A 13379-nucleotide genomic window follows, 5' to 3' on the forward strand; every position below is an offset into this window, starting at 1 on the left:
TCATGAACTCGGGCATCTTTGGAATAACTGTGTACAGAGGATTCAAGTTTCAGGCTGACTGCAGCTCCCCTCCTCCCCTCCATCAGCAAAAAATAAGTCATTGGTCATCATAGCAGAGGATGGATTGGGTGTCTCTGAGATGCTAGTGAAAATATTTGGCTGTGTTAACTTTGAGCAAACAAGAGATGATTTACAACCACCGAAGGCCTCCTGAAGGAAAATGTGCAAGATATTAGGGAGAGATCTGCCAGTCACCCAGCCCAGTCATTCTGGATCCTTGTGGTGGTATTTAAAACTGAAATTCAAAACCACTTCTTATAGTGTTTTACATAACATGCTAAGATAAAATTATAGTCCTGCTTAGGACTTTATGGTGACTAAAGATGGATCTGAAACAGCAAAGACTTTTTGGATTGGCCTTGTGAAACAATGTCCCTTTTCTTTTGTCAGTGGTCTTTAGACCAGATTTGAAACAGGAAAAGCAATTATTGTAGAGATTGTCCCACAGGCATTGAAAAGCTATCAGCATGATGGTTAGGATTGGCTTGGGGGACACCTAAGGCCTCATGCATTATCCTGGCATGAGGTCGCTTTGGCAATCGCCTGCCAATTTCCACCAGCACCTGGCTTTCCCATCCCCCTCTTTCACCAGGCCCTCCTACCTGGTTCCCTTTTCTCCTCCTGCACCTCCTCCTTTCTCTTTAAAACCACACATGTGTGTTAATGTCCCAGGAAGGCAATCATTAATAGACTGAAAAATAAGATTAAAATGATAAAAATCTTTGCTGTCCTCTGAGTCTGGCAGAAAGTTTAATCTGCATTGTTTCCCAATTAATATGAAGCTTTTTGTCAACATTGTCTTTTATGAAAAAAACAAAAACATTCCATGTAGCTGAACAGGGAACCGTGAAAACAGCTTTAGTCCAAAAAGAATGTTAGTATGGCTAATGCTGTGAAAATATCAGCCAGTGGTGTACTGTTTGACCAAAAGGCATTGTGGGAGAGTCAAGAGTAGATTAGAGGAAAAGTGGGAAGAAAATAACTGGTGCTATGTCTCACACTTTTTATTATGGCTGTGGAAAACCTGCATAACACAGCTGTTGAATATCACTCTCCTTTTGCACCAGAACTGCTGCTACCCACACAAAAACCTGCTCTTTTCCTGCTAGGCCTAGCTACCCAAACACGTCTTATTACAGCAAGATCACCTTTGATCATGGGGCTTATAAATACACAACAGGGGCCACAGAATTACATATGAAAATCCAGATTGTAAGTTGTTCCTTCTGTTTGTTGTTGTGTTATTCTTTGGCTTTTAACTCAAACTTCTTCTTAAAGCAGTGCATTTTGCTGTATAGTACAGATATTGGCAGTTAATTTCCTTTTTATACCCCTAAAAAAACTGGTGGTAATGCACAGTTGGACACCTACTTTACATTTAATTTTTGTTGGGTTATTTGTATTTTATTGATTGATGAAATCACAAGGAAATTCAAATAGTGTCAATAAATATGAACACTTTCTTTTAGAAAACAAATAATGTATTTGCTGTCCTCTTTTGCATTTAATTCTACATCCCTTAGATATTATAAATGTGCAGCAACACATTTGATTTACATTAGGCCCTACATACTTTATTTATTTATTTTTTAGTTGTACTCTTTACTTGTCAGAGCAGCAAGGCTTTAAAAGCTCATGGAAAAGTCACTACAGCATGTTTAGGGGGGAAAAAAATCATTTTTTGTTTCTTCTTTTTTCTTTTTGTAGTCTGTGTCATGTCTCTCAGGCCTTGTGCTTTTGCAAATGCTGTTATTTTTATCTTACCAAATATGCAGCAAGTGTTTGTAATATGAAATCAAGGCACTGATGGTGAATATTAAATAATGGGTAATCATTAAGACTGAAAGAGAAATAATAAAACATCCACATTTCACCTTATTTGTTAATAGATTCATGTTCCATGAATTCATAGCAACACAGTGTGTATCTCAGGACTTAAAAAATAAAAAGAAAACAAGTCAGTCTCCACCACCTGCCTGAATGGTAAGTTTAAGAAAAAGAAAAGAAAAGAAAAAAAAAGGAAAAAAAAAAAAAAAACTAAAAAAGAGTGACTATCTTTTATTGTCTCTTCCTCTCTGTCTGATGCCAGGAGTTACATACACACATGCTGAGGCTGTGGCAGGATCAAGCAGATTGTTATTCATAGTGCTATCCCTGGTTCATGCATATAACGGATTAAAGATTGTGCAGACGTTATGCAACCAGGGTTGGCCTTTTTTCTGCATTGATTGGCATTTCTAGGGCACAAATCTGAATTGTGAAAAAGATATAAGCTACTTTTGTTACTCTGGGTGATAGGCCTGCATGTTTTTTTTTCCTATCTATCTATCTATCTATCTATCTATCTATCTATCTATCTATCTATCTATCTATCTATCTATCTATCTATCTATCTATCTATCTATCTATCTATCTATCTATCTATCTATCTATCTATCTATCTATCTATCTATCTATCTATCTATCTATCTATCTATGCACATGTGGGGATGCACATGTGTCAAAATGTGAATCCCCTTCAGTCTGTTTCAGTTGCCAACTTTCAGCACGCGGAGCTTCGCGCTATAAAATCACCACTAAAATTGAATAATGGATCCTTTAAATAAATGAAAAGGCACCTTTCGATTTTCATTCATTGTCTTTGGAGAAGGAGGACATTAGCTAACATTGTGTCTTTTTTTTATGTAGAAAAAGCCATGAATATGTGAGCATTTGTGTCCGCTTCACCCTCAGGGGAGAGCAAACCAGTCCTGTAATTCCTCCCCCGCCCCCCTGGAGTTGTCAGGTAAAACGTTTGGTGGAAGTGCTGAATCACGCTATTCATGTGAGCTGAAACAAATTCTTTTTTTTTTTTTTTTTTTACCTGATGGATATATAATGGCCAAGTGCTTGGTTAAGGCTTATCTGTGGCTTTAATTAACGATTTAATGGCAGGTGGTGAAAGTTAGGGGCTCGCGTTGTCTGATATTTTCAACATCAGCATATTATAACATTTTCCAATAATGCGCTGCTCAGTGATTCATAAAACTGCCCTCTCTCTTCCTCATGGGGAGTTCCTGTTATTTGCGCCCGTTTGTGTTAGTGAGCATCACCACCGCAGCGTTCAGGGTCATTAAAAAAGAAATCAGTTGCTCATTTACACAGTCGCCACTTCTTAAAAGTGCTGAAAATATTATGTCAAAAGGCAAACGCAAAGCACAATTGCTGAACATCTGCTTTGCTGAATGAGCGTTTGTGAGGGCGCTTACCCCGGGGACCTATTAGCGTTGAATCCCGCGCTCGCTCTGATAAGGAATTCATCAAGTTTCTGACACCCCGCCAGATGTTGGGGAATTGCTGGTGTCTCCTGTTGGACATCCTACTAATAGATTGTCTTTCCGCTCGCAGCATAAAGACCTGTTATTTGAAAGGTTGATGTTTGGGAAGTGAATAATAGAATGAAACAGTTAATCATCAACCTGATAGTAATTAACCCCGTGTGCCTTTGTATTATGTATTTGGGACTATTTGTGGTAAAGGGTCGAAAAAAGTGCTCTATAGGCTGTTCTCTCTAGGCTTCCTGAAGTCTAAAGTGTTCACATGTCTTGGTAGAAACCCAGTTCAATAAGCAACTTCTGATAATTTCGGAAAATTTTCAACTTTCCCCTCATCTCCTCGTCGGCAAAAATGCCTGCAGGCTACAGTATCACGACTGGATATGTAAATGTCCCTTCGGAGTCAATTGAAGAATAATTGAACTCAAACACAAAGCCATTATGTTAATCAGTTTGCATCACAAAAGCCACAATATACCTAGATATAAAGACACACACCGTGGATTAAGGTACTTTGTGAATGCATATTCAACACCCTGCTGGAGGTGAAATAAGCATCGATAATTGGCAACAACTTCCGCGCAAATGGAAGCCTTCGGTTGATGATCAGATATGCAGTTATTTGTTTATAAAGCCATATTTCGCTTTATGATGTTACAAATCCATCTAATTTATGCCTAATTAGTTCGTTTAGAGGCAAATTATTCCAGTTTCTCACGCAGGCTTAATACACTGATTAAAAACACAACCTGTAAAATCAGCTATGTTAACTTGTTTTGTTGCAGTATGTGCAAAGATAAAACCCTCCATTTCACAATATTAGATGACTAAATTAGTTCACTGTGCTTCATTTTGGCGACTAAGTAATAATGAGAGAGACTAAATATATTGGCTGGATCAGTCACACGCGTAGATGCGTCCTCTACGCAAAATGTCTCAGGTTCAGATCAAGGGACGACCTAAAGTGCCTTTGAGCACAACCAAACACAACCTCACTCACTACAAAGCTCATAAATCCCTCGTTAAGTGCAGGATAAAAACCTCAAATGTATACAAACAGACCTGCATCACTAACTATAGTCTGTGCACATCCGATTACTTTTGAATTCACTGAGATGAAGTCTGCTCAGACTATGATGCGTTCAATAATTAGTAAGTTATGATAAATTAGCCGCTGGGTGTGTTAAGATTACAGCCTCCGTTGCGTGACAAAAGGCTGGGTACTTGCTTGTGTCAGTTTATCCTCTTAGAGCGCGCTCTCCCGCTTAAAGCAGCAAATACTTTGCGACTGAGAAGAGGAGGAAGGTAAGGGTTGGGGCTGACCAATCAATCCTATATTAAACTTTAGCGGAAGGTGCGTGCAGAAGTGCTTCTCAGTTCTATTTTTTTCGTGTACAGTGAAGGCCCCCCCCCCCCCCCCCCCCCCCCCCCCTCCCCCCCGTAGGCGCAGATCTCAAACAGACTCTATAAACACTCAGCTGCCATCCTCAGTGTCCACACACTGCAGCCCAGTCCATTTGCTAACTTGACATGAGTGAGCGCTAATTCACTCTTCTGCAGACATTGTGATACAGCCGCTAGTCGTAACACAGCTGCATCCACGTGACCGTCGATGCTTTTTAAGCCATTGAGAATCCACCAGAAAGGAGCCTTTCATGTTCTTTCCCTCTGTTTTCCCCATGCATTGAATCGCATGCTCTGTTCCCCCATCTAATCTACAAACGACTGGTATTTGTTTTCATCCATGTGCTGCACTCGCATTCTTTATATTAAGTACAGAATTGCACCTGAGTGACCCATCTGTTCCCTAAATCCACATCAGCCTGGTGTACAATGGTAAAAAGATGAGTTGCGATACAATATAAACGTGTTAAGGTTTGATTTATTTCCTTATCACATCCTGCCTCCTCCCCCTTATGATAATCACCTGCTGCCGCGGTCAAAGCGCAGCCACCTCTTTGGCAAACACTTCCCAAAATGCGTGCATAAAAAGTGCAGCTTCCATGTGAGCTCAGTACCGTGTTCTGGAGAAAAACCGGGTCTCTGTTATTTGACGTCACGTTGTCTGAGAGGAGGAACTTGAAATGTGCGACTAGACGACCCGGGAAGGGAGGGAGGCAGAGAGGAGGGAGGCAGGAATGGGGTGAGAGAGGGAGGGGGTGAAAAGAAATTAAATCAAACGGAGTACAAGGGGTGCGCTTGCGCAAAAGAATCAAAAACAGAATTTGAGTCAGTACATCTAAATCTGTTCATAGTTAAAGGATATTATGGACTGGTGAAATAGTAGGCTATAACTCGAAGGAAAAACAAACAAATTTTTTTCACATCTGTCTTACAGCCCACTTGACACATTTTCTTTGAAACCTTGCATCTCATTAGAAAAAGTTGCAATAAAACACAATGCAAACGATTCTTTATAACGTTTGAAATTTCAGTCTTGTACATGAACTCTTGCTTGTGAATCAGGTTGAATTTTTTTCTTTTCTTTCGCCCCTAAATGCTTATTACGGCACCCACTGATGTGTGGTAACTTCTTTGCTTGTTTTTATGTAGCGGTGCCTAGTTAATCGGCTAGTGGGAAATGCAGTAGCACTGCCACACATTTGGCAACGCATCCAACTCCACTCTTACGGTCACGCAATGTCCTCAGCTGCCCGTCTTCCAGTCTGCACGTTAGGATTTTTTTCATAGGATTATTGTTACGACTCATAACTGCTCAATTAAAAAAGAAGAAAACATATGTGAAAGTTTTTCTGTTAATGGACTATATATTATGAACCTCTTACCTACTAGTTCTCTTACATGCTCCCCAAGTATTCTTTCTCAAGATACACACGCGCACACATGCACACACACACAGCTAAGATACTAAGATGGCGTCTTAATCACTGTCAAGTTCAAGTGACTCCTACTAGTCTGATGCAAAAAGCATGGGAAACAGTGTCTGCTACATGCAGAGTGTATAAAAAAGTAGTGATAATAATCCACGTGGCAGTCCGAAAATCGCTTTTCATAATGTTTTTTAATGTCAATCAAAATTTCCGTTCACATTTTTCATAAATAGTTGGTAAAACAAATCAACCAACATACAGTAGCCTAAAAAGTACAAGGAACGTCTGACTCTGGTAGCTAAATAGGCTAACGCATATGCCTGCTGTTGTAACATGGTTTGCCTCGATGTGGCACAGTGACACAGTTCATCAGTAAAACAGTTTTGCTCTTCAGGAATAACTCGTAGTGTGACCCATTTCTCCTAGAAAGTGTTACAACATCACATTCTAGCTGTGTTTATACATCAGATATTTTCCTCTGACCTCTGGACATGGGGCAGAAAGGTGGTTAGAATAAGAAAATGTACTTCTTTTTAAATTAAGGTATAGAAAATAGCATATAAAACATATATTCCTTAAATTATTTAAATAAACTTATTTCATATATCACTGTCAAGAGGTACCGTTTTTTTTTTACATTTTATTTTAAAAGTAGTGCTGGTGGTCTGAAATTGTTCTCATATGAGTACAATATACTTTGTGTATGCATAATATTTAATTCTTGAGAATAGGTTACAAATGCAATGCTGTAACTCTTTTTCGCCACTGAACGTATTCTCCACCCATCCCACATAGATTTAGAATTCCTTCCACTAAATTTTGTTAAACACAAAAAATGTCATCTTGACAAGTTATTCACACAAAACAAGCAAATGTGTAATAAAACTGCTCTATATGCAACACCACAACAAATAACACGCTTAGTTTCACAGAAGAATTACATTTAAAACAATGCAAGCTGACAGACAAAAAACTTTTTTTATTTTTGAAGATACTGTTGTTGTGACAGTTCCATTGTTGCCGATGCACACATTTAAACATAGGCTACTTGCACAAAGACATTGCTGGAACTATGAAGATTGCCATACCAGGCGCAGAAGTTCGGGCGCTTGACCCATCAGTCAAAAAAACAAAAAAAAAAACAAAAAAAAACTGAAAATACTGTCGCCTTAATTTGGAAATCATGAACTTCGCACACTCGTCTAAGACCTGTTTAGGATTGCAATGGGCTGGTGGGTTTCCTTCCCTTTTTTCTTTTCTTTTCTTTTCTTTTCTTTTCTTTTCTTTTCCCTCTCTCTCTGCTCCTGAAGTTTATGCCAAGAATTGACATCTATTTCTGATTCTATAAAAGTAAGATACACAAAAAGTTTAAATTTGACCAAAAGTAAAGATATCAACAGAATCGTTTTATAGCTTCTCCGCTCAACTGAACTCAGGTCTACACAGTCATTGATTTTATACATGTCAATGGTCTCATAAAGGAAATAAAAGTGACGGAAATATCTGCATTATATATAGACAAATCCCATAATATTCATATAGATGTTTTTTTGTGATCCAAATAAGACACATGTAGGCCTATTGGTTAAAAAGAGAAAACAGAAGGATACAATCGCGATGTTGGAGCATTAGAGTTTATGATTTGTTCATTGTTAAGCTGGTTATGACCAAAAACTGTACAGTTCTTGTTAGAAAACATTTCCATAAATATCATTTAAGTTTCAGAACTTATACCCATAATTAAATTACAAATTGATAAATATGGCATCATGGATATGTATTTACAACGGTATTAACAAAAGGCAACGTTATATTCAACGGTAACAATCGTAACCTAATACCACATGTCTCCACCTGAAAAACGGACGTTGACAACAGATTCGACCCCATCAAACAAGGAAATACATTCACGAGTATAATATTTATTTATGATTTTTTTTCTGTGTTCAAGTTCATGACAAAGACTTTGGCACGTTTCTTAAGACTGAAGTTTCAACAATCAATTGAAGAGGCGACAGTAGCGCGTCACCTTAATATAAAACAGCGTGAAATAATCTTCCTTTTTTATTTATTTTTTTAAATAAAAATTTGAGAAAATACATAAAATGAAAAATAAAACAAATTTTCTGAAATCTGTAAACTAAAAGATAAAAAAACATTTATTTATACTGAGAAAGTACGTTTTATTTACGTTTGACTTTGTGATTTTTTTTTTATTTCTTCAAAACTGTGGAATAAAAGTCAATTTTTTTTGTGATCCTGAGAACTGACGTGGCCTGCTTGCTGCTGGCTTTTGCTCTCATCTCCCGTTGTTGCTGTTGTTCTTCCAATCCCATTTGTGTGTGTTGCGCGTGTGTTGGTATGTGTGTGAAGTGACACGGAATAGTTTATCTGTTTCTTTCGCTTTTTTGAGGTTTACTCCTCGATTATCCTCATCCTCATGGTCCACAATGAAAGAGGGTTTGTTGTTCTTCAAACGTACCATTCATTAAAGTTGGGTGCCAGTCCTTCGCTGTGGCCAGACGTGTTTTGTACGGTTGACGGTGGTGTTTTTGTCGGGTCCTCGGCGCTGGCTGAGACCAGTACTGGCGGTGTGGATGACTCGTATCCAGAGCTTGCTGCTGGAGATGACTCTGAACCTTGGGACTCGTGTACCTAAAAAAAAAAAAAAAAAAAAAAAAAAGACGAACGGCACCGAAATAGTGAATTACTTATACTGACACACAATATCCAACAATGCGCTTTATAAATGCAGCAAATATATATACTAACTGTGGACCTTTGATTGTAAACACAGCAAACTTAACATAGACTGACTTGCACAATGTTATCAATAGCCTATAGATTTGCTCAAATACTTTATTTTTTTAAATTAAAATACAACAATCTACTATACTTTCAAAGAATGAGAAAAAGTAGAATTATGAAAGTTAAGTTTTGCTGCTTAATGCAACTGAGATTTAAAATTTTCAAGCCTACTAATTGGCGTCATAGCCTACATTTGTTTACACATGCAAACGTTTTTTTTCTTTTTTTTTATCCATTTCTTTTTTGCTGCATGGTATTGCTATAAGATCTTAAGAAATGCCTGAAGTTGTGATGGTCCCTGTCTGTAGCAGAGAAGGGAGGAGAAGGAGGGGGTGGTGTGTGTGTGTGTGTGTGTGTGTTAATGTGTTTAAGGAGTAATGAAGACGTTAATTACCTTCATGTGTTTCCTGAGAGAGCTGGGGTGTGTGTATGACTTGTCGCACACTTTGCAGATGTATGGCTTGTCTGATGTGTGCACATGCATGTGCTTTTTCCTGTCGCTGCTGTTGGCGAAGCGTCTGTCGCAGCCATCAAATTCACACTTAAACGGCTTCTCACCTGTAGGATTAAATACACACCGTGAATTACCCAAATGGTCCGCACAAACAAACTCCCCGTTGTAACACCACCTAAAAAATCCCGAGCTAAGACATGCAAATGTCTCCAGACGATTAAATAACAGAGTAACCTACATTAATCGAGAGGTGTTGGGGGAGGGAGGGAGGAAGGGGGGCCATGAATTTAGCTCCACTACTCCACGTTGCTCTGTCAGGCTTTATTTATGCAAGAGGCCTGCTCCTTCATGCAACTACTGACCTGCTGTATGTCTCTGGTCCTGTATAGTAAACACTGAATCAACAGGATACCATGCAACAGCGAGGATGATAACACGGCCCAAAACTGATCAGTTGTTGTCTGCCTAATAGCACTAAAACTTTCACAAGCAAGTATCACACCAAACTTCTCAGCTCAAAGCTACAAGAATTAACGAGGATTAACAGCTACGTTGTTTAACAGGATGTTGTCTATGCATGTCTGAACCTTCTCTAAATCATCAGTTTATTTCAGAATAATTCCCCAAATCTACACTAACAACAAATTTGGGATTTTTTAAAACGTCTGAAACGCCTTAACTTAGCAATTCTTTTTTTTTTGTACACAACAGCAACGCCATTTAGAACATTCTGAAACTATGTGTAACACACACTTCCTATTCAGAAAATCTTCTTGTATTTTATTTGCCGTTATGATGTGTCTTACCTGTATGCGTTCTTTTGTGGATTTTCAAATTTTCCGACCTGGCGAATATTTTCCCACATCCGGGGAAGGGGCATGGGAACGGTTTCTCGCCCGTGTGCACACGAATGTGGTTGACGAGTTTGTACTTGGCCTTAAAAGATTTCCCCTCTCTCGGACAGTCCTCCCAGAAACAGACGTGGTTGCTCTGCTCGGGGCCGCCGACGTGCTCCATGGACACATGCGTGACCATCTCGTGCATGGTGCTGAAAGTCCTGTCGCAAGTCTTTTTGGGTCTGTTCATCTGGTTCTCGTCTATCCATTTGCAGGACAATTCTTGTTTAATCGGTTGCCTCATATATCTGAAAAAGGCCCCTGGACCGTGGTGTGTCGGCACATTCATTCCCATGTTCATATTGATGGGGTGGTTGTAGTTGTGAAGCTGAGCCCCGTAGGGGTCCGTCCGAGGGCTTGCCACCGGACGATACGGATCTGGTCTTCCGAAAATGTCCCCGCGTAAGCCAAGATGCATTTGGCTGTTTACTACGTGTCCACTCGATGAAGTGTGGCTCACTCCCTGGTCATGAAGTCCTGGAAACAACAAATGTCCAGGGTTATCGGTGATCCCGGGCGGTCCGTGCAGGCTCCCCGCCGATGATGCAAAGATCCCATGCTGGGCGCTTGGCGCTGTGGCCTCTCCAACACCCCGGTTTCGGAAGAGAAAGTCCCGTGTTGAGTTGAATGCTCCCCCGCCATATGAGCCCACCTGCCCGCCGTGAGAATGTCCCAGAGCAGCTGCATATCCAGTAGCTTGCGGAGTAAAGGCTGATGTCTGACTGGAAGCGATATCGTGAGCCACGGGGCTGATTTTAAAAGCGGCGGAGTGAGAGGAATCAGAGAAGGGATTCAGTCCCAGACTAGGGTCTCTGTTGCCTAATTCATGATGCCGTGGTGTCCCAAAACCCCCCACTCCTAACGATGCAAACTGCGGACCGCTATCAAGAAGCATAGTCATGAGCTTGAAGAAAACTTAGGAGTCGGGAAGAAAACAGAAAATAAAATTAAAATCCAGTTTAGCGGAGTGCGCGCGCTGCAGACACTGCGCCGAGATATACTACGTTGTGCGAAAAATCCGAAAATAAAAAACACAAACCAAGCCAAAAGTGGGGAAAATCCTACGTACAGAGTTGGAAGTAAAAAACTCCCGTTGACTGCGATCCGTGAGAAAGAGGATCAAACTTCCCCCCCTTACCAGGCGGATGATGTCCTTGGACTGATAAAGTCAATCACTCACTCCCAGAACATAAATGAACTCAGGAGGCAGAGCTACGGCAACCAATCCGCGCTCGGCTACCCCTCTAACACGTGACTGCCAAGAGTGGTGTTAATTGGCTGGATTTCTCGTGATTGGCATAGTTTGGGATTGAAGATGGCAGGTCGTCTCGTTGGTTTCATTTGATTGGTTCTTACGGGCATTATTTTGCAGGTATAACGGAACACGCCAGCGATCCTACATGTGTTTCGTGGAGCGCTCGTCTTATGCAGCCTTACACGAGTTCTAGCTTATAGTGCTCAACAAACTCTGAAACACTTTTATGAATGAAATCAACTACAAGCTGGGCAGGCAGTTTTTCACCTGAAACTTTTGGTAAACTAATTACACCGACTTGTTGGTGTTAGTGGCCTTATTCTGAGACGTTTAAACTCAGACGTGTAAAACCGATTCAGTTCAATAAATAGATCTATCTATCTATCTATCTATCTATCTATCTATCTATCTATCTATCTATCTATCTATCTATCTATCTATCTATCTATCTATCTATCTGACTTTTTATGGACTTATGTGTTATTTATTTCCTTCATCTGACCAGTTTAGCTTATTAACAGGAAACTTGAATGTACTTGGCGCAGTTCCAATTATTATTATTATTATTATTATTATTATTATTATTATTATTATTATACAAAAGCTTTAGGTGTAAAACAGAAGAATAAAAGACATAAAGAAAGATGGCAGTGATTGTAATGTCCTGAGAATTTGCTTTCCGCTTAGCCAAAAATTTCGTGCCATTGAGCAAGTTTCACAGGGTTGCCGCTGACTCGCTGCAGGACACATAAAATCTGATCAAGTTCAGAGACGCGGTGAGTGCTTCAAGCGGCGCTTTTTAACTCCAAGCCTTTCACATCCTTCCCCCCTCAATCTGTCCCAGGAAGGAGCTCACATTCTTTATTTTAGGGGGATCTGGACCCCAGAAAAAAAGAAAAGAAAAGAAAAAACTCAAATCAATCCTTCATTCTGCTGTCGCCCTCATCCTACCGCATTCACTCTCAGAACATTTCACCGAGAAAGAGTTATAGATTGAAAAGGTGAGTTTGCTTACTTATGCGCCGTCTCTGCTTTTATTTATTTATTTTTTTTTTTAGAAAGAGTTAGAGGCCTTTGGGAATTGCATGCTATAGAAGTTTGGAAATCTACAGTTGAATATTTAGCCTCCGGAGGTTGCAAGGGATTTAGCGTGAACCAAAGCTGCTCTATGTTTAGGCCTGTTACTCATATGTTAATTTAATTGTTGTAAGGACCCACATACCTCTTTTTTATAAGCATCTTGCATATTAGTATAACACTTGCGCTTTTTTCCCTGACACAACCTCAATAACTTCTCGTGAGGAAAATGACGAATGAGATTCACTTAATCTTTTTTTTCTCCGTGAGCTGCGCTCTCCTTCTGTGCGTGTGTTTATGTGTGTGTGTGTGTGTGTGTAAGCGCCTCTCCCTCCCCACTCCGTCTCACCACGAAGGCATAGCCTCGCAGTTTACTCCCCTCTTCCACTCTCACACACTCCATCTTCTCTAACAGCACACAACACGCGCGTGTACACGGTTTTACCAAGATCACTGAAAAACACGTTGCCTATATGCACACATATGCGCGCATGCAGATTTATGGCGACCTTTTGTGAACTTCGCAACTGACAAGCAGCCTGTTAAATTTTCCTGTATTCCCTCTTTATTTTACTGGCTTGTTGAAACGTTGAATGCTCCACGTGCCACTTAAATAAATGTGCTGTGTATTTACAGCCATATTACCAAATGATGAAGTGACAGGGTTTAGGTGAGTCACAAATG

The 13379-nt window shown here is 40.0% G+C and overlaps 1 protein-coding gene and 1 long non-coding RNA gene across 2 annotated transcripts in view; one reads left to right on the top strand and one right to left on the bottom strand.

Moving 5' to 3' along the window:
- LOC121642624 overlaps positions 1 to 13379 on the top strand; it is a 94045-nt gene that overhangs the window by 36332 nt on the left and 44334 nt on the right. The gene's annotated exons all lie outside the window — the stretch shown is intronic.
- zic3 (zic family member 3 heterotaxy 1 (odd-paired homolog, Drosophila)) lies at positions 6378 to 11536 on the bottom strand. Its single transcript, XM_041989399.1, has 3 exons — positions 10274 to 11536; positions 9408 to 9571; positions 6378 to 8860 (listed from the first exon to the last, which is right to left on the bottom strand). Exons 1-3 carry the CDS (start codon positions 11262 to 11264, stop codon positions 8678 to 8680), a joined length of 1338 nt encoding a protein of 445 aa, XP_041845333.1. The 5' UTR covers positions 11265 to 11536; the 3' UTR covers positions 6378 to 8677.

This window comes from Melanotaenia boesemani, chromosome 7 (assembly GCF_017639745.1).
Source record: "Melanotaenia boesemani isolate fMelBoe1 chromosome 7, fMelBoe1.pri, whole genome shotgun sequence".
Classification (NCBI taxonomy): domain Eukaryota; kingdom Metazoa; phylum Chordata; class Actinopteri; order Atheriniformes; family Melanotaeniidae; genus Melanotaenia; species Melanotaenia boesemani.